This window comes from Columba livia, chromosome 15, assembly GCF_036013475.1.
Source record: "Columba livia isolate bColLiv1 breed racing homer chromosome 15, bColLiv1.pat.W.v2, whole genome shotgun sequence".
In the NCBI taxonomy this organism is placed as follows: Eukaryota; Metazoa; Chordata; class Aves; order Columbiformes; family Columbidae; genus Columba; species Columba livia.
Window position 1 is genome coordinate 8,795,108 of NC_088616.1, and position 21,385 is coordinate 8,816,492.

Consider the following 21,385-nt stretch of genomic DNA (forward strand, 5'->3'; position numbering starts at 1 on the left):
CCTCTGTGTGTGCTTGGGAGCTGTGGGGTGGGAGATGTGGTCCTTGATGTTTTGCTTTCCCTTTCCCTCTCTGGGGGCTGGAAGCAAGCCAAGAACTCTGGAAGCATCACCTTGGTCCTGTGTGGGGCTTCTGAGTGGCTCATTGCCACAGGATGTCTCTGGCAGGCTCTGTGCCCCAGTGTCTGTATCCCTGCCCGGGGCACGTCCCAGGTGTTGGTGGTACATCTTGGGTGTCTACGGGGTAACCACGTGCATGTGTACCTTCTTGTCTCTGTCTTCTGCTTTCTGCGTTATGCTGCTGCACTGTCTCCTCATTATGGTAGCAAGGTTATTGCACTGCAACCGCCCTTCCTTCCCTCTGCCTCTCAGGTGCAAGTTCCCTGCCTGCACAGGCACCAAGAAGTGGCTTCGCAGGTGGAGCTGAAAGCGTGTGTGTACATGGTGCTGATGGAGCCTCCTGGCAAGCAGCAGCGAGGAGGGGTTGGGGGCTCTCTCAGTTGCAGTTGGGGACAGGGTGCAATAGGAAGGGGGCTCCTCTGGGCAGACACACACCATCAGCTTGTTTGGGGTGCAAATTGGTAAGGGGAACAGGTTGGCAACTGGGAGGGGTGGCCTTGGGCTGACTGGAAGTCCCCTGGGAGTGTGCTGCCATTGGGGTGCTCAGGGTCATGCTGGGAGGCAGCAAGGCCAGCACCAGCTGTAGGGTGAACATGTCCTTGTTTTGCAATGTAAACAGTTATTGCAATTAAGAAAATTGCTCTGTGCCTGGGCAGTGTATCTCTCCTTGGATACTACGAGCAGTTTGTGGGACATAGTTGGCACTTGATGCTGCTCTGGGCTTCTCCACTTAATGACAGCTCATGGTGGGCAGAGGCTTACCAGCCTGAGCAGTGTGTATCCCCAAATCCTCCCACTGACCAGCATGCAGTGCCCCCCTGCTTCTGGAGGAGTGTGAGTCTATGTGGGGACATGTGGGGGGAAAGAATAGCACCAACATATCCACTCACCTTCTTCCCTGGTTATTGAGCATCTCATGCTCTGTAAAGGTTATTAAAGTATCTGTGCAGATCAAAAAGAAGTTGGAGGTCTGTCGCTTGGGCCACTCTGTGTTGCTGCTGAGATGTGTCATGCTCTTGCTGCCTCCCCTCTTCACTCAGTGCTTACAGGAGATGGTCGCCTCTTCCCTGCTCACTCAAAGCATGGCACAGTTTCTCCAGGAATGCATAAGTGTTCATTACTGAGCCAGGAGGTTTGTTCAGCTCTTACTTGGTACTGTGGACAAAAACCCTGTTTTCTGCCTGTGGGTTTTTGCTGTGCTCATGCAGAACTGGGTGCAAGGAAGGTTGGTGCTTCAGGTGCTGCCTGAAGCACCTCAGCTGTGCTGAGCACCACATGGAGAGTGTGTGCCATGTCTTGTCCTCTCTGTGGCATGAGGAAGGTGAGGAGGGGCTCCTGGGTGCACCATATCCATCCTCCATGCACTGGGTGCTACAGTCTTAGATCTTGTGGTTTTGGGGTAGTTGGGTGATTTCCTATGTAAAGGGAGATGTCATGGTACCTTCCTAGCTCTGGGGCATTAGCCACAAAAATGATGTTGCTGACCTGTAGCTCATGTACCAGATTTCTTTGGGAGGTGCCGAGTGTGGGCATGATTGAGTGCTTCCCTTGTGCTGGAGTGTGACTCGCCATGCCTTGGTCTCAGCTGTTGAAGCTCTGCTCTGTGTGGGGCCAGAGGATGTGGTTCTCCCAAGCAGAGTTTTCCACGTGTGTCTGGGTGGCACCAGTGTGGCCAAGCTCTGCCCTCTCCTTCCCAGGTTTTGTCCCCAGAGCCAGGCAGCTCCTCCAGGCTGACACATCCCAGTGCCTCTAACTCCCCAGGGACAGGGCTCAAGTGCACCTGCAGATATTGAGCCTGTTCCCTTGATTGCACATGGTTGATTATGGAAGTAAAAATAAGTGTTGATTGAAGTATGGGATGCTTTTGAAATCAGTGTCACTTTTCACCTAAGCTACTTGAGATTTTGCTGTCTTTGCCCCTTCCCTGATGTCTGTACATTGAGAAGCCCCAGGTGAGACCCTTGACTGAAACTGAACTGGCTGCTGTTATCCAGAAGAGCTGAATGCAAATTAAAGGCATCTACTCTCATGTCTGGCCCTGTCCTTTCTCTAGGTGGTTCTTTTTCTAGCTCTGATGAACAACTTTCTGGTTTTATTTAATTTCTTCATGCTAATGTGTGCAAATTAAACAAGGAATATAAATGCTCACACCCCATATTTCCATGTGTATGGAGGTATTGGAGATCCTGCATCCCAGGTTTGGCAGTGTCATGTCTAACAGCCCCCAGGAGCCCTGTCCTTGCCTTCATGTGGCTCAGGGCAGCTGGGCTCCCACTGCTCTCACCAAAACCGTGTGTTCCCATGGGATTACCGCAAACAGATGTAGGCGGCGGGTCCCCAGTAAAGAGGATGCACTAACTGGAATTATTAAATTCTAAATATAGTACTAGGTTCCTTGCATTCTCATAGGACCTAATAGATATTAGCAGGCGTATAGTTATGGTCTTAAGTAATATGCCTGCATTTTTAAGCTATGCCTCCAGATAAAGCAGTGCTTACGAGGTGGGTTGAGTAAGTCTGCCTGATTTGGGAATTTGTGGGTTCAAACTTGTGCATAAAAGAGGATCACGATAATAGCGTTGTCTCTCCCCATGTTTAGGTGTTTTCAGGCAAACATGTTGCTTGTGGAAGCTCTTCAACCTCCGATGTGGCCCATGCCCTCCTGCTCTGCTGTGATTTACACCTTTGCTGTTATGTCAGCTGGAGGCTTTTCCAACCCGAGGCTCACCAGCTGTGCTCAGCAGGAGGATGGATGCTCTGCTCTGGCATGGTTGCTCCAAGTTATTGCATCACTTGGACAGTCAGGTCGCTGGGGGCTGAGAGGCTACAGGTGTGACAAGCTGGAGATCAGAGTGTCCCCAGCATGCAGCTTGTGATTGAATGTAAACATACCAGCCAGAGCTTATCTCAGGAAAGTGTGTGTGCTATTTATTTGCAGTAACTTTTTTCAATCTACTAGAAGCATTGATGGATGAAGCAAATGCTCAACATGACTGGCTTTGGAGCTGTACTGCCTTGTGCAGGATGGAGGACGAGACCATCGCAGGGGTTGGTTTCTCTGCAGCTCAGAGGCTGTAGTGCTGGATGCAGGTGTCTGTGGGCAAAAGGCAGGAGGGGCTGAGGGTGCTACTGAGGTTTGGGGGTTTTGTTCTTTGTGTTGTCTTGTGGTGCCAGCCTTGAAGTACTTGTGCCAGCTCTCTGCATGTTTGGCAGGACAGACAGAGGGGGTCTGCTGCTGGCATGGAGGAGTAATGAAAGGAAAAGACAGGTTATATAAAATAGCTTATCTATTTAGTCAGCTATTTTTAAACTGAAAGGGCTGGACAACTAATTTTGGGTTCCTGCAGCTTTTGAAAGTGCATCAGAAAACTGAGAAGGCTATTATCTTGTAACCAGGCTGAGAAAAAGGCCTTGCTCTGCTGCATGTGCTGGGGCAGGCTCCTGGGTGAGCTGAAGTTTACGAAGCAGGCTGGTGCCTTTCCAGGCGGCTGGTGACAGCCAAGGCTGCTTATCAGCGATCCAGCCTGGCAGAGTCCTGGACTGAAGTCCTGGGAAGATGGGGATCTGGTGTCACCTGGTGGAGTTAACCACTTTTGGAGAATTTCTCAAGGAGACTCTGGAAGTTGATCTCTGCCTGAATGCAGTGCCAGCAAGCAGAAGCCCCCCAGGAATGCCAGTCCTTTTGTGGAAGCTGTGACTCGCAGCAGTAACAAATGGCATATCATTAAAAATCCCAAATGAATGCTGTCTAGGGTGGCTTTTGGGAGGTGTCTTGTTCTCCAGGCACAAACTCTGAGGCTGTTTGATTTAGTGGCTTTCTCTCTGTCCCAGTACTGTTCTTAGATAGATCTGCTCACCTGGCTTTGGGAGACTGATGACACATTCCCTCTTTGACAGCTGTCACTTCTCCCCTCCTCTGTGGTCCCCAGAGCCCTGTACGTTCCCCACGGAGTGGGGCTGATGTGTACCTGGAGTGCTGACCTGGTTATGGAGAAGATTTTCAGGATGGGGAAAGAAGAAGGAGAAATTAGTGCCTGGTTTTATATCTTGTGTCCCTCTCTGGGGGAGAACTCTGGCCCTGGAGGCAACAGAGCTGAAGACCTGTGAGAACTTAAGGGTTGAAGAGCCTCTGTCCTTGCTGGACACTAGGAGAGGAGCTCTTTCCTGGTGATGTGACCTGTGGTGAAACCCAGGGAAGTTGAGCTTGGAAAATGGGCATGAGAGGTGCTTGGCTTGTGCTAAGCCAGGGAGTGGGCAGGGTGTTTGCTTTATGGTTTCAGTGCCTTTTCTCTCAATACCTGAGTTGGTGATTGGAAGATAGTGTTAATTAGCAATGGATTAAATTATCTAAGAATTAAATTACATAAAAATTCCAACTTGCCCAACCCATTTTGCCCATGTCATTAGATGATCTCCAGCTGAAGGGATGGTGCTGTGGGTGATGCTCCAAGCTTTGCGCTTGCAGGGGGAGCAGAGGTGGGTCTGGGTGTCCCTGCTGTTCTGTGGGGCCTTGTGGGAGGCTGGACTGAGGAGCTGCTCTGGGAGCTGTTACCTCCCCTCTTTTGGGAGTATTTTCACACTGATATTCTGATCCATGTTCATTGCTTTGTGGTTTGATGGACTTTGAGGTAGGTGAGTGGGGAGGGGTAGTAGGCAATATTTTCCTGGCAGAATTGTGCTTAGTTGATTTGGGGTGTTTAAAAATATCTCTTCAGCTCTGGCAGTGCGTTTATGTTCAAGCACGTGGCTATGGCAAAGAGGAGGAGGAACTGGCAAGTTTTGGGGCTGGAAAACTGCACTGAAGGAGCAAATCTTGAGTTAGCTGCACACAGCATGCGAAAAATGGCAGCAAGTCGTCCATCTCTGGCTAACAGTGCAACCCTGCAAGAGTCCCCATTTGTCATCCACCATACAGTCCACCCATCAAATCTGTATCTCTCCAATTTAGAGAGAAGGACCTTGTGGGGGACTATGTCAAAGGCCTTACAGAAGTTCACACAGACAACATCTGTAGGTCTTCCCTTACCCACTGATGTAGTCACTCCATCCCTTTTTCCAGTCCCCAGGGACTTCATCTGACTGTCATGACTTCTCAAATATCATGGAGAGTGGCTTGGCAACTTTATCAGTCAGTTTCCTTGGGACTCTGAGGTGCATCTCTTCAGGTCCTGTGAACTAATGTGTATTCAGGTTCCTTGGGTTGTCACAAACTCGATCTTCTTTTAGAGTGGGGGGACTCATTGCCCAAAGTTGCATGAGACACGGTTCTGGGGACTGAGCCCACTCCTTCCAAGTCCAAATCCATGAGTTTTTGGTCAATTCTGGCTGTTTTAAATACATGTAAGAGTCAGAGATGTTAGGAGGGAGCAAGCAGCCAATTGGGGTGTGCAGAACAGTGGGGCAGTGCCTGGAGCTCCAGAGGAGCCTCTGTCCGTCTGCCAGCTCCTATGGATGCTCAGGTCTGTCTTGTGCACCCACCTGCAGCATATTTAGTCTTGTAAATACATGCATGTAGACCATTTTCCCCAAGTACTGTATCCTGCCCCCAAAGGGCACTGGGGGTCTCATACATGGCTGATAGTTTGACTGACTTTCCCCCCTTTGTTTTTTGACGTGTTTTGAACAAAACCTTTCTGCTTCCAAATGACGTGCCGATATGGAAAGATGCCTGCATTTTAAAAGAGAAAACAAAGGTCTGCATCTTTCCTGCTTAGCCAGTATCATTTGCATGGCTCTGCAAGAACAGGAGAAAGCTTTGAGCTGCAGCTGAAAACTTCAGCTCTTTTCAGGCGGGGAGATGCTTGGGCTGGGGAGTTGAATGGGGGTCACAGGGTCCTTTGGGGTGCGTGGTTGGATGGATGGATTGTTGTCCTCAAGCGCAGCTTATGTGTGGTTGAGTGAAGCTTGTTTGAAATCAGGAGTGCTGCCGCTGTTCTTTCCCACCTCACCTGGCATCGCAGCGCTGTGTGGTTGTGGCTCTTGGGGTGACCACTGCCTTTCATCTCTTGCGTTTTGCAGCTGCCTCCTTCACCCCCCGTGCTGGTGGTGTGTGGTGAGGTGAAGTACACCTCCTCCCCTCTCCTCAGCTTTCCCCCAGGCTGTGCGAGTGCCACATCCCTGGTGTCTCACAAAGATGACAAGCTGTCAGACGTAAACGGTTCTGTGGTGCGAGCAGAGCGGTGGTGCCACGGGAGGAAATGACATTTAGCTTTTGTTGCTTGATTGAGCTGCCTGGGCTTTGCATATTAAACCTAAAGAGGCTTTTTAGCTTTGCGCTCTGCAGTTGTTTGTATCACTGTGGCTGTGATCTAGCAGGAAAGGCTTGGGGAGCAGAAATCTCTTTTCCCATCAAACGTATCCTTGCCAAAGGGCCCCTCCACCAGAACCTGACACGTCCTGGTTCTCCATGGTGGTTTCTGTGCACTGGGGGGATGCCTGGGTGCCTTTTCAGTTCCAGCACCCTTGGTCTCGCTCTGGGCTGCAGGCTCCCTCCTCTCTTGCACGGTCGTGGTGCCTGACACCGGCATGGTAATGGGGGAGCTGTGTGGACAGAGCCCATTGTGCCTTGTTTCTCTGGTCTGCTCTGCCTGTTGATGCTTCTCAAGAGCCTGCAGGTAGAGGTGTGTTTAAGTTCTCTCTTATGAAAGCACAGGCACATGTGGGCCTGGGAGCTGGCTGGGAAATTCCAGCTTTCTGGATTGGACAGGCTGGAAAAGCACACCTGAGCTCCCAGTGTCGTCTTGATGGGTTTTGGGGCCATGTTGTATCCAGAGCTAAAGGACGTGTGTTCTTCCTTTACGCCTAGCTTCTGGCCTCCTTTTAAAGCTAATCTTTGGGACAGGAGATGAGGTTTGGAGATGACTGTTTTCTGCGCAAGCTGAAGCTAATCTTTGCCTGGATTAGGCAGAAAAAAAATAGTCATCCTTTATTTTGGAATGGCATTGGATGATGTAGCAGGAGTAAGGGGAAGTTATGCTGGTATTAAGGGGAATTACATATGTAGCATGACTACAGAAAACTTCTTCAGCAGAAAGCCTTGGCCTGTGAGTCACGGTTGCTAGAAAGACTGTTTGATTCCTCATTCACCCACTGTTTTGGCACTGAGTCACAACTGGGTGGGTGTGCAGGTAGGAAACAGAAGCACCAGCAATACACACCGGGACTTGCGCACGGAGAAGGGGAAGGAAGTGATTTCAGACAGCGGATGTGAATTTTAACAGCTTCTAATAAAAGCGGTGGCTGGTAAGAGGGCGATTTCTGAATGGAGGGTTGTCCTGGTTTGCCCTTCTCAGCCTGCTCCTGCCTGTGCAGGGCAGCCCTGGGCATGAGGGACATTTCTTGCTTTGCTCATGGAGCAAATGCTGCTCCCCAGCTGGGACTGGGTTTTGAGGGGGCCCTGCCAGGCTCAAGGGGGCTATGGGAATGTTGTCTGCCCTGCTAAGGGCTGTCAAGTTATCTAGTGGCATTGGCATTGCCTGCCTTTGGAGGTGAAGGGAAGGGACTTTGTGTGCCTCAAGGAGATGTTGAGCTGAATGGTGCATGTGGAGCCCATGAGGATGGGGGGCAGAACCCGGGGGAGCAGGGAGGAGATGCCATTGTGATTTGGAGGAGTCTGAGCACAGAGTATCCTCTGTCCATCACCCTGCTGGTGTGCTCTGCACCCTGGTGCAGGAGGCTGAGCAGGGGAGGACCTGTCCCACAAACAGCCAGCTGTATTTGGATGCTGAGGGACTTCCTAAAAGTGAGCAGCCTTGACCTGGCCCCCATGCAGGGGTGGGAATTCAGAGACAGAGCAGTGATGTGCCCAGCCTGGCACCCTCCTGTGGGGAAGCTCAGTGAGTGGGTTATCTCCTTCAAACCCCTTGCTGGGGGAACAGCCAGCCCAGGAGGAGAGGGCTGTTCCTCAGAGAGCATCCAGCTGATGTTCTCCTGCAGGAGCTGGGCTGAGATCACAGAATCACAGAGATGGGGATCCTGAAGAGTTGGAGAGGAAAGGGGTTGGGTTGACAAAGGAGACTTTTTCTGCATCGAGGAAAGAAAAAAGTGAGACTTCTGATTAGAATACTTTAAATACCAGAATAGTTTCTTTAATAATTAAAAAGTTGGGGTTTTTTGTTTAAAAATTCTGTGCCCTTCTCCTGTAGGAATAGCTGGCAATTATACAAATTTATGCAATATATTTTTAGTTTGCATTTTTTGATGGGAAAGAATGCAGGTGGGAATAAGCAGCTCCTCCTTGTTAGCTGGCTATGGCAGCTGCTTTGGTGTGGGCAGAGTGGAGCAGAGCCCCAGCCCTCACCCCTGCCCAAGGCAACTTCTTGGGTGCCTGCACCACTACCCAGAGCACCCATGTGCTTCCATGGGCCTTTGGTGTTCGGAAGCCACCAGAGCTGGTGTTCATTCCCACCTAATGCTCCAGGCCCGCTGCTGCCTGCTATGTGTGCAGAATTCAGCTCACCACCTCTGTTGAGTCTTTTTTTTTTTTTTTTTGTCTGCAAATCCCTGTTTGTGGAAAAACTGGAAAGCTTCATTTTTCTGTTGCTTTAGAGAACAAATAGCTAAAATTTAGGACTATGTCCTGATGCATGTTATAGAAGTCTCCAGAGATGCACCCCTGAGGCTGCAAGGGGCTGTCACTTGGAGCAATAGAAACTCACAGGTTATTTATTCCTACCACCTTGATGGCCTTCCAAAGGCATATCACGTTTATAAGCATGAGCAACAGAGGCTGTTTTTATCTCGAAGGTTTGGTGCTCAGGAAATTCCCTGTGTGGTGTTGGCTGGGCTGCTGGTGGTTTATCCTCCCGTGCTCTCTGGTGCGGTGGCTGCAGCCTCCTCCTGCACAAACTGCCCAGCAGCCGATAGGACAATATTATTGGGGAACGTGTGGGGAAAATGTGACCGAAGCATAAAAGCAATTATTATTAACGGTGTTATTAACCCCTTGTAGTGGTGTTTGATTAGGTATAAGTGGCTGTGCAGGGGAGGAAAGGAGAGTGCAGCCCCAGCGCTGGGCTGCGGAGAGAAAAGGAACTGGAGAAGTGGGTTTTCCATAGGTTTGTGTTGCAAGGCTCCAAAGCAAGCAGCTGTGCTGGCTTTCAATGCTTGTCTTTTCCAGAGAGAGGTGGAAAGATCCAGAGCTTACTCAATCTGAAGATTTTAGGGGCTGTTTTTCATCCTGAGAGGCAGCAACAGGTATGTGCTCAACCTGGCAGAACTCATCTGCCATCCTCTGTGGGTGCTGAGCTGGAATTGCTCACAGCCAGCCTGGCAGCTCAAGCTGTGCCTGGGCTCTTGCTTAGAAATGAGATGCTTTTGCGCTTTGCATCCTGTGGGATGGACCCGCAGCCCAGTCCCACAGAGCAGTTTCTTGCTGTCGGTGCTGGTGATGTTGTGCAGTGAGGCCCTGGGGCTGGCTGGGACAACACCTGAGTCTATCCTGGAGGAAACACACACCTGGCTGCTCCTGCCTGGCCTCTGCACTCCCGCAGCTGGGGCTGCTCCTCTGAGCCTGGCAGCTGATCAACACCCTGCTGCGAAGACCTGGGTTTGCTTCCTTTCTGCTGTTCTTGGGCCGTTTGCTCCTCACTCGTTTTTCATCAGACAGATAAAACCCATTAACTCCCCAGCCTGGGAGGGCAGAGGCAAGCGCCCCCATGAGCAGCCGTCGGAGAGAGGCCTGCCTGTGCCGAAAGCTCTGCTGCCAGCTCCGCACAGCATTGATTGCTCCTTCACTGAAAACAGTGTTTTTAAGGGATGTTACTGTGAAATGTAGGAAGTGTAAAAATCTGTCTTGTTGAATGGGCTTGTTGACCATCTGACTATGGTGCTGACCTGCCTCTCATGTTAGTGACGTTCTGGTGCTTCAGAGGAAAACAAAAACCAGCCCAAGGCTCTGGATGGAAGGTATGGTGCCCAGGAGGGTTTAAAACAATATACTCTCCAGGCCTATGATTATTATTTTTTTTTAACAAAACATATGAAATAATTATTTTTGTTAGGGGCTGGTAGTCAGAGATTGGCCAGCCTTGCCATTGGTGGCCTCAAGTGCTGGAAAACTTGGTCGCACTGCAGAAATTATAGCATTTAAAACAAAGCAGCCCCAACAGACGTCTCAAGTGTCTTTTATGCTTTCTGTGCTGGAGCATGCAGAATTCACGCCTGATGTGTCTCCCTGTGTTTGTCAGGAGCAGCAGTGTCCTTTCCAAGATGATCTCAGCAGCTTTTTGTCTCCTCTGTCGTGTAACTTGGATTTTGAAACAACAGGGGAGACCAGCCCTGTGTCATGAGACTGGGAGCAGGATCAGGAGTCTGGCCATGGAGCTGGGGCTGTGTTGTGCTGGGGGGGCAGCAGCAGATGAACATTGTGTTTCTGGTCCTGCATTGGTGATTTTGTGCTGGTGCAGGGCTGGTGAGAGGAAGGCGGTGGGTGCTGGAGGTGGCTGCAGTTCTGGGCATCCTGCCCTCCCCGAAATGTGTTTGCAAATGCAAAGGAGGCAGTTTTTATCTTGCAAGTTATCCAGCCTTTGAAAATTTGAGCCAGGATGCTTGTCTTCCATGTTACTTATGCTTCATTAGCTTTTGTCTCTGAAATTTTTCAAGTGCAAACAGGAGATGAGTAATGGCCGCAAAAGAAAAGCGGGAGCCAGGGCGCAGCTCTGTGGTTCTGTGTCTTGAGAACCTGGGAAGTGGGAGGCTTTAGCTCTGTCCCAGCCTTTAGTCAGGTCACATCACCCCTTCTCATCTCTCCTTTTTCATGCCTTCACATGTCAGTATATGGTTAATAATAGTGTGGAACTGAAAGGTTTGTCATTTAAATCAAGGAACTACATTACTTTTCTCTGGGCTGGTTTGTCCTCTGATTTAATGTGCCTGTTGCAGAGTGGCTGTGTCCCAAACACACTTTGTCCCTCACCTGCCCTGGGGCTGGCCATGTTTCTGAGTCATTGATTTGTCTCTGAGGGTTGCATCCTGCTTGTGAGCTGTTTCTGTGTGCAAGATCTGTAGGTGAGCTTCCTAATTAATCTATAATATCCTTCTTAATAAGGTGGGGAGTGCAGCCTAGGTGCACTTTCTCTTGGAGAGTGATCTGCGAGCCTCCTGTGTTCCCTGTGGAGCATCACAGATGCCTGTGGCCGTCCTCTCGGCTTTGCAGGTGCCTGGAAGGCAGAGCCTGGCTATGAGCATGAGGACGCTGAGGCATTTGCGACACTGGTCCCTGAGGATGCAGGTCACGCTCTTGAGCTGTCGCGAGGGGGGATGCTCGTCTGCTCTGCCGTGGAGCTGGGATTCATGTGTTCACCTTTGTCTGCCCTCTTTCTCCATTTATTCACAGAGAGCTCCGTGAGCAGGATAAGTGTTCACACAGTGTGTTTCTGCTTCTTTCCCTGGCCCAGGGGACTCTGTCTTTAGACTTCTGGTTTTGTTGCAAGTCCAGCAGCTCTGTGCAGGGCACCTCTGCCAGAGCCCTCCTGAGAGCTCAGTGCCAGCTTCACCCATTAACGGTGTGCGGGTGGGCAAGAGGGTGCCCAGGGCTCGTCTCCCCTGTGGGATGTGGAGGGGATGGTTTGGTGGCATTGCAGGGACAGAGTGTGTCTGTGTGCTGGTGTCTGGTCAGGGCAGGGTGACTGATGGCAAGGACCCCTGTGGTGTGTGTGTGAGCTGGGCACTGGGGAGAGCTCACCGCTGGCTGGGGATTTGGTTCACTGCCTGCAATGGAGACAGAAATAAACCGTTATTTTAACAAAGAAACCTGAATACTTTGGATAAATGAATGGCAGTGTCTGCCCCTCAAGTATTTCCTTTTCCCTTTTTAACAATTGCATTTAAGCAAATGTTGAAAGGGAAGTGTTGCTATAAGGCAAAGCCATGATGCTTGGATGCAGAACTGCTGATGTGAAGTGTGTTTCCCTGGAGCTGTGTGTAGGTTGGCTGGCTGGGGCGGCTTTGCCTGTTGACCTGTTTGGACGGGTGGGATGGTGGTGGTGGTGCCGGCAGAGTGACAGTCGGTCTCCAGGCCTCGGTCCTGGGGCACAGCTGGACTTCAGGGGGCAGCAGGCATGGACCGGTCCTTCTCCAAGCAGCTCTTCTCAAGTGTTTTGCTGAGGCCCTCACGATGATTCCTGGCTCGTGGTGTGTGCAACCTCCTCTCCTGCACCTCCCAGCAGCCCCTGGAGCCTATGTCTCTCGTCCTAATTGAAACGCAGTTTTGCAGGTACAGAAGCAGTTATTTCCCTGGTGCTGGGTGGTGTTTTGTTCAGTGCCTGGGCAATGGCCCCTGGTGGAGAGATGCACTTCAAGTTAGAGACATGGCAGGACAGGAAGCTTTTGCAAACCAGCTGGTGGAAATCATGTTATTTACCAGCTCACAGCTGAGCTTGGGAAGGTATTTTCATAGCTTCACATGGTTTGTGTGTGTGTTGTGTATTTTATTTTTTATTTTTTCTGAACTTGCAAGCTGAATGCTGTTTTGGTTTTTGTTTTCCTTTGAAAGTGTTTCACAGCCAGATAAAAGATGCTCTGTTTCCAGCTCTCATCCTCTGCTCTTCAGCTCCTGTTACCTTTTAACAGCACAAAGACAGTTTTTTGGAGGCTTGGCTTGAATTGGGAAGAGGGAGATATTGTACAGCTGAATTCCTCCTGCACAGGGGACACCAGCTGTGCTCTGTGCAGGCAGCAGAAGGGGTTACTGCTTCCTCCTCTTTGTTCCCAGAAGCAACCAAGCATGGTCGTGTGGTCCACAGGGCAGGCCTAGGACTGTTTATTAGTTAGGACTGTCTGAACTTCTTGTGCTCCAGGAATGTTCTTGGGAGCAGGGGAGGACACAGCAGCAGGTGGAGAGGAGCTGCCCAGGTGGGGACAGGAAGGTGTGTGGGGCTCAGCTGTCCTGTGCAGTGATGCTCAGGCTTCTCTCTTAAACTGGTTACCTTCCTTGGCAGAGTTGGCTGCTCTTTTCTCCTGCTAGAAACATGGCTTTGCACGATGCGGGGTCCTGCCTCAGGAAAGTGATGGATTGTCACTACATGTGACATGACAACTGGTGTGGGTCTGTGGCTTCTGTGTTGACTGCTGGACAGTTAGCTCAGGTGTGTATACAGGGCAGTGAGGAAAGAAGATTTTCTGTTTAGATTTTTTTTTTTTTTTATGTGAAAGGAAGATTTATTGGTGATTTTCATTGGCTTTGCGATTCATAGGGCCACTGGAAAAGTACCAGTGACTCATGGGTTTGTTAACAGTTGATAAGGTTTTCAGAGCAAATGATGGTGATTTGAACACATGCAGCTGCTCTGTGAGGGATGCCCTCTTCCTAAATCCTTGGGCTCTGTTTTTTGAGGCTCCTTCTCTAGGCTTCCCCACTGCTGTGTGATCGTCTTAAAATTTACTCCCTGCTCTCTGTGGGGCCTTGGTGCTGCTTTAGACCTTGAACCATATGGATTTGCATTCTGGAGGCTGCTGTTGCCTTGTCCTTCTGTCCAGAAACAGTTCCTAAGACACTTGCAGCCTCCTCTGCCTCACCCGTGCTCCTGAGAGGAGTGCCCTGTGTGCACCGTGGCTCCCCGGGGTGCTGGGGTGTCTGAGATCCCGCTCTGCTCCTGGCTCCTTCCTGCAGCAGTCAGCTGTGCCCCCAGCACAGACAGAAATTGGGGCAGGACACTGCTGGGAAGCCTCTCCCTGCCCCAGACCTGGAGATTCTGACCTGGGGGCTTTTTGGGATACGTGTTTTAGCCCATGCCTGTCACCTCACATCCAGCTGTGTCTCTGCAAACTGTTTCAGGGACTAAATGTGGAGTGGTTTTTTGTGTTTAATTTTATTTTATTTTTGCAGCTGTTGCTTTTGGTAAGAGGCTGTGCTGGTTCAGGATGCAGAGGAGCTGCATGCTGCCTTCGCCCTCCTTCCCGAGCACAGGTGCATCTACCCTTGCCCCAGTACCAAAAGAGGGTTGTGGTGGGTAATTGTTCCTCCTGGCTTGTAGCATCTCTCGTTTTCCTGAATCCAGCTGAAACCTTTGAGTTTTTAAGGTCAGGTTGCTAAGTTACACCTCCTTGGAGGAGCAGGCTGAGCAGCGTGTTACAGGCAGGAGCAGCTGGTGGCTGTGAAGATCTGGGAGCAGTGTCCCTTTGCAATAACCAGGCTCTCCTGCCCCTCTCCCTGCCATCCTCTGCCAGTCCCAGGCTAATCTCAGTACCTCATTTAGATATTCTTCCCCAAATCTTCAGCTTTATAAGTTTCCTTTGCTTGGCAGATTTAGTGACCTAATTGAGCATATAGAGGAGCCACCAACAACTGAAATGCTGTGCTGTCCCACAGGAGGAGGAGCAGCCATTTGGTTTCTGTGTCTTTCTTTTTAAATCCTTATTTGCCTTCTGGGGCTGTGAGCTCTTTGGGATATATGTTATCCCTCTTGGAGCTTGGAAATAGCCTCACATGTTGGGATGTATGTCTGTCACCAAGCCATAGCACTGAAGCAAGGTCTAGAGCAGCTGCTGCTCTGCTCCTCTGCCTCTCTCCCTCTGCAGCCTTGCTCCTTGTCTTATCATCCTTCTCTCCTTCCCATTTTCCAAAGCAGTCTGGCTCTGGGAAGACTGGGGAGAGCTGGATTAGCACAGTGTACACTTGGGTTTGTCTAAGGGCTTCTCCCTTGCCAGGAACAAGGCATCTGCAGAGGGTCACCATCCTCAGGCATGTCATGGAGGTGAGTGGGAGGTTTCTCCCTTACTTCCGTGGGAAATTATGTAAATCAGTAAGACTTATTTGGGTCCTTTTTGAGTTGTGTGAGAAGTGAATTTAGGGTTATTTTTCCTTCCTGCTTGCTATCTCTGTTATGTTGCTGGATTTCTGCTGTAGCTTGTGTGGTGAGTCCTCCGTCCTTCCTCTGAGTAAGGTGGAGGTTCTGTCCCCTTTCTTTCAAAATAAGATGAAAATAAGCTTTCAGACTGGTCTGGGAAAGTGCCCTCTGGAGAGCAACTTCTCCCATATTAAAATAAGCAGGAGGACAGACTGGGGGATGTGCAGTTGCTTGCAGGAGGGATGCAGGATCTGGCTTTATCTTGTTTAACTTGCATTAGGCTTTTTTCTGTCCCGCTTTTCCCTTTATCTCTGCTCAGCCCTTCCCTTCTCTTTCCCTGGGGTGTTGGAGAAGCCATTGGGTAAGGACATCACCATGGGGAAGGTGCTGGACACAGCACATATTTTGATATTTTGAGATGTGCTCTGCCTTTTTTTTTTTTGCCTTGTCACAGTGGCTTTTTTAATTTGTTAGTCTGTTTGCTTTCAATAAAAGAGCCTGGGGAAGCAGCACTTTGTCCCCTGGGTGTCACGGGCTGTGCCTTGGGTGGGGGATGCTGGAGCAGACTGCTGGGCTTGCACCCTGCCTGGAGCAACTAGCTTGTCCCCAGGGCTGGTGGCTGGGGACCTGGCCCTGGGGACTCTTCTCATGTTTCTGCATCTGCCCGCAGACTGGGAGCGATGGAGCTGTCACTGGGCTCCAGCCTGAGCTCTTGCACGCAGCCAGAAGGATTTTTCCTCCCTTGTCAAGACTTGATTATGTGCTCTCTTTTCTACCAAAATGCTGAACAGCAGCTAAATATAGGCTGTAGCAGCATTGATTATGGCATTTCTAATGGAGCTTTACACTCCACCAGGGATCTTTACTAATGGGATGTGGCATTGTTGATACTGCCTGGCTGCAGAGCCTGCTCGGGACGGGTGCGTGGATGCAGATGTGACTTCACCAGGGGCAGACATCAGGTTCCGGCTGGCAGTTGCTGCCAAGGCCTTTGGAGTTCTATATGAGATGGTAGATCCAGAGAGTCCAACTTTGGGCATTCAAGTTGTTTTCAGATGGAAACAGGTTTCTAGTTGCTTTGCTCTTTCTGATATAAATCATTGTCTGCAGCTACATTATCTAAAAATGTCTTTTCTAAGGGTGTGAAAGCTTCCCGTACCCCTCTGTGATTTGTGCAAGTGGCACTGTAGGCACAAAGGGATGCTAGCACTTAAAATGCTAATGCTGTTCAGCAGGTGATGGAACTATATGCAGGTGTGTTTAAAAGCACTGAGATTTACACGCAAGAGAAAAAGGAATGTTTTGAACTCTGGCAGAGCCCAGGACTCATTTATGCGGCACAGCAATGCGTTAAGTAACATCCCTGTAGTCTTGTGCCAGTGAAATGTGTTACAGTGAGAGGTACATGCGTTTTACTGAAATAGAAACAACTCAGGATGCGAATTCTGGTTTTGTGTCTCCTGGCATATCTTGTTTTCACTTTGATGCAAGTGAAGCTGGGGCTTAGGGTGGGTGGGATGGTGCTGTGTGCCTGGTGGTGCCTCGCCAGGGCAGTGCTGTCCCTGCAGCTATCCCCGTCCCCAGGGCACTCAGTGACAGCTCTGCGGAACCTGGGAATCAAGGGCAAATGCGATTAACACAGAAATTAATTTCTGAACCTAGATGCTGAAATGTGCTCCCCATTCCTCCTCCAATGGATGCATTGTCCAGGGTGTGGGTAAGAAGCCCCAGTGGTGAGTGCAGGGGCTGCCCAGTGGCCCTGGTTCCTGCCTGTCCGTATCCATGTGTCTGATTCATCCCTGTCCTGTGGAAGCCCTGCATGGGGCCACAGCTCTGCCCCAGCCCCTGTGTCACTGCTCACCCGTGAGTTACATCAGATGCCCACACCAGTCAGGGGCTGCTATCGCATTTGGTAAGGGAGTGAAAAATGATCATAATAAATGTGGTGGTGACAGGCAAGCGTTGAGGGTCAGGAGCTTTTGTGTGATAGACTCTCCCTCTGTGACCTTGAGGACCGGCTTAATGGAAACAAGATAAAATTTAGTGCTGTTACGTGCAGAGAGGCAGAGTGCTTGCACTGCCATCCGCACCAGGAGCTCATCTCTGAGCGATGCTCTGGGACAGGTCTGGGCTGGAGGGAGGGCAAGTGAGGGATGTAGAAATGGCTGTGGGGAATGAAAGATCATTTTGTGAGAGGAGGCTGGAAGAACTTGCCTTAATCAGCCTAGAAAAATGCAGGCTGAAAGGGGCTGTGACTGCAGTGTAATGGAAATTAATCATGGAAGCAAACACCAGAGAGAGGGAATAATTATTTAAGCTAAAGTTTAATATTGATGCAAGAACAAACGAGCATAAATCAGCTAAGAATTGAGTTTTGGATGGAAATTTGAAGGTTTTGTACCATTCAGTATGAGATCTGGGAAAATCCTTGTGCAAGGAGGGACCCTCTGCCAAGGCCCTTTGGGGTGTGCTGAGGAGCTTGGTTGGGCTCAGGTGTGGGCTCTGTGACAGCAGGGACAGGGCTGGACAGCACTGGGTCATCCCAGCCTGCAGCCTTGGCACAGGGCCACCCCGCCACATCTCCTCGCACCATGGTGGTGTAGGACATTTGTTCCTCTCTAGCATGTTTCTGGGATTTTTGCAGAATGGCATTGGCCAGTTTAATTTCTGAGGATGGCACCTGAGGACCATTTTTTGAGGGACACTGTGGGGTAAAGCAGGAGAAGGGGGACCTGCTCCCATGCCCCACTGCAAGGCTTGGCACACTCTGGGGTTTTGAAGAAGATGCGCTGCTAGCACGTGTGTGGGCATCTTGGTCACCCCTATAGCTTCTGAGCCACATCATTGGGCTCGGTTGAGTTTTGACCCCATAGAGACCTTGAACTTGTGTTTCTATACATTGTTTGACACCTTCATTGACTCTATAGTGCCCGCTGTGTGAGTCTGTCTTGGTATAGTCTGGACCTTCCTTACAGACCATGTCCCTGGTACCCCTGTGTGACTTGATTTCCACCACAAGAAGCATTCTGCTGCTTCAGATGATGCTCTGTGCGAACTGGGGTTTTTAACTCTCTTAAGTGGAGTTTGTATCACTTCAGTCTTGAACCCTCTGGCTTGTTTATTCTAATTATCTGTGAGTTTTGAGGTGAGATGGGTGCTAGAATGCTTCATATGGTGTTTATACTGATTGTGGCTTGCAGCTCAAGATGCAAATCCAAATGAAATACACTAGCAAAGGGAGAAGGCTTTACTGAAATGTAGCAGCAAAGGCTGCAGTGTGGTGTTGGGAAGGACCGTATGTTCTCAGTCCAGTGGCAGAAAGGCCCTGCCTTGAAGAAGCCATTCTGCCAACTGAAAGGGGCATGCTCTTTGTTTTCTCCCCTCAAGGTCTCTGGACAGAAAGCCGCAGCGGCCACTCCTGGGGAAGTCCCGGACGCTGCCCAGCATCCCGCAGTCCCCGGTCCTGAGCAGGCTTCCCCTCCTCGACTCAGCGGCATACAGGGAGGAGATGCCGGAGCAGAAGCCCTACAAGAAGCACTCGTCCTCTGACCACCAGAAAGGCTGCACAGTCCCTTCTGCCGGTGAGTGCTGTAGTGTTGGGGCGAGCTTCCACCCCATTCTGCCAGGGAATGTGTGAAATCCTAGCAAACATTTCCAGCTTCTCCAGGGGCCCAAATATGAAAATAAATGCAACCTCACCCTGTGTGGAGTTTATTCTGCTCCAAAACCAGCCCTTCTTGACAAGGGGAAGACCTGTGGGCAAGATTGTGTAGCTGACTCCTGGGGATGCAAGGGACTGGGATGCTTGTGATTAGGTAGGTAATGGCAGGTGACTCCATTGCTTGGATTCAAAGACAGCTTGGGAGGTTCTGTGAGCCCTCAGGACTTCCTGTGTCATGGTTTGCAAGGACAGACCTGAATTAATGGTGGGGTCTGCCTCCTGGTAGAGGGCAGAACAAAGTGCTTTGCAGGACCTGTGCCTGAGAGAGCATCCACTGGGAAGGACACAGCATCCAGGGCACCCTGCGGCACCTGGCAGGTACCTGGTTGCTGTGCCGGTGCTTCCAGGGAGCTGTGCTGGTGGCAGAGGGAGGGAGGGGAGGCTGGTGTAAGACCATAGGATGAAGTCCCAGTGTGAGTCAGACCCACTGCAAACCTCATCATCTTCTGCTGCAAAAGCCTCATCTTGTGTGAGTGCAGATGTGCAGCAGGGAACAGCCACCCTAAAGTAAACCCTGTGCATAGCCCTCCCTGCAGAGCATGTGTAGGGAAGAGCCCTGGTTGCATGGAGCAAGTGTTTAGGATGTTGCTGTATTTATGGCTAGAATGTTTCTAGGATGCCAGGAAGAGGAGTATGAAAACTCTCGCAGGTTGGAAGGCTCACTCCACAGCCTTGGATGAATGAATGAGGAGTTGTTTTCTGTCCAAATACTCCCAGGCTGTTTTCCCAGTTCCTTGATACTCAGGAGCTGCTAATTAGCTCCTCATTGAGGCGATCAGCATGCTATCATGAAGGGGGGGAAAAAAAAATGCTTTTCCAAACATTGCCTGATTATCGTATGAGTCTCTTGGCTTTGGCAGCATTTACCTGTAACGCAGTACTAAATTTGTCTTAGCCCTGGGACAGCAAGTGGTGGCCTCCAGCAGTGCAGGTCTGGCCTCACTTGTGGGCATGCAGCAGCTCTCACGTTGCAGGGGCTGCGCTGCCTGCGGGGAGTGACATCTGGGCAGCAGGACAAGAGCAGAGCAGCACATGGCGCAGGAGGTTAATGAGCCCCGGTGTGCTGACGAGGAAAGTGGGCTTCCCACAAGTGCTTATGAATGAGAGCCGGGCTGCAGAGTGCTGTGAGGGAGAGAAGATCCTTAAAGAACTTGTGAATTTGCTTTGAGCAGGTGCTGCTGCTCCCCTTTCGAGGTGGGGGATGTGTGGCCAAGTCCACCTTGAAAGGAGGCTTGCCTGCAGGGGTGCAAGGCTTTGGCAGGAGCAGGGCTGTTGGTGGGAGAAGTGTGAAGCTCATCTCCAGGGAGAGATCACCTCTCTGTGGGGAAGAACCTGGGCTCTGGCTTCTCACTGTTCTTGGGGCCACCAGCAGAGGAGTTGCCAAGCAAGTCAGGAGAAGCTGTTGTTTCCTCCATGGATGAGATGTGACATCCTCATCTGACCTCTGCGTTGTGTTCCCTGGTCTTTTGCTTTGTGTCCTGTGGTTCCAGTGTGGCAGTTCTGGAGGAGGAGAGTGCCCAGTCGCTCTGTGGGAGTTCACAGGAGATTGTTCTGCTGTGGCATCACAGCTCCTGGGCAGGTCCTTGTGCTGGCACTAAGGTGCCTGATGGGGAACCAGGGCCCCAAGGACAGCCAGGAGAGCTGAGCCTGTGGCTGCTGAGGTTGCCAAACCCTCTCCTCTCAGAAACAACCTTCTTGTGTGGCAAGCCAGCTGCCTGGCTGGGGTGGTGAATGAGTCTGGGTTTCCTGTTGATCTGGTTTTGCTGTACCCCTCCAGGTAACCTGCAACAGGTGGTGGTGGGGTCAGCTGGGACAGGCTTTGAGCTTTCCATCCCTCTTATGGAGACGTTCCTTTTCCCCAGGTTTCCTGTAGCAGAGACTCAGACATGGATTCCAGGACTTCTACTAAAATAATTTATTTGCAAGGTATAGTGTAGGGCAGCTCGAGCTGGTGCCTCCTGAAGAGATACCCTTAGCAGAAAGAAACTTGGACAATTGCACGCCCACAATCCAAGCCCCCACCCTCCTGTGTCACTTCAGGCCAACTGCAAAATTAGAGCCAGGGGTCTCCCTGTTCTTCATGGAATCTCTTCATTTTTGTCAGGTGGGCTGTCAAAATTCTGACCTTCTGTTGCTATTTTGCACCCACTGCTGGAGAAAATAAGTTCTTGGTAATAGCCAAAACATTATTGTGTTAGACACAGTTCTGGTCCTTTCCTTATCTACAAGGATGCAGCTCCCCTTATCTTCCAGCTTGGAGACTCTGAGGCCTTTTTTACTTAACAAATCAGAAAGTTCAAAGGTTCACAGCTTGTAGAAGTTACGTTAAGCAAACTTACTTATGCCAAGTGATTTCTATAGAAGTAGTTTCTAAACAAGTTCTGTAAGAAGCAGTATACCCAATAATTTGGTGAACTATGGCAGTCTGTTCTCTAACCCTTCACTCCCTCACCTGCAGCAGCATTCCTGGGTTAATGCAAAACTCCTGATGGCCACGAGCCTGGGTTGTAGTGAGGGGGTGCAAGAACAAACAGAGCTTGGTCAAACGGAAGCAGGCGCAGCTACTGCCTTGTCCAAACCATTACCTGTTTGGTGTCATGTTTTGCGGTGTCCCGAGTGGCTTCACATATGTTGGTAGCACAGAGACATGAGCTGCCTTTGGCATGTCCTGCCTTCTGTGCTCCTGTGAAGTTTTAGGGATAGGACTGAGACATTTTTTGTTGCACTCTAGGCAGGGGCTTCTTCTTAGCCTGTGGTTGCC

General features: G+C 50.5%; 1 protein-coding gene across 11 annotated transcripts in view; it reads left to right on the top strand.

Moving 5' to 3' along the window:
* The window catches only part of LOC102083672 (ankyrin repeat and fibronectin type-III domain-containing protein 1), a 223,968-nt gene that overhangs the window by 45,378 nt on the left and 157,205 nt on the right, over positions 1-21,385 (top strand). For all 11 annotated transcript variants that reach the window (XM_021291849.2, XM_021291851.2, XM_065031022.1 and 8 more), the window contains one exon: positions 18,291-18,484. In XM_021291849.2, coding sequence (XP_021147524.2) covers positions 18,291-18,484 — 194 coding nt within the window. The remainder of the gene's footprint in view (positions 1-18,290; positions 18,485-21,385) is intronic.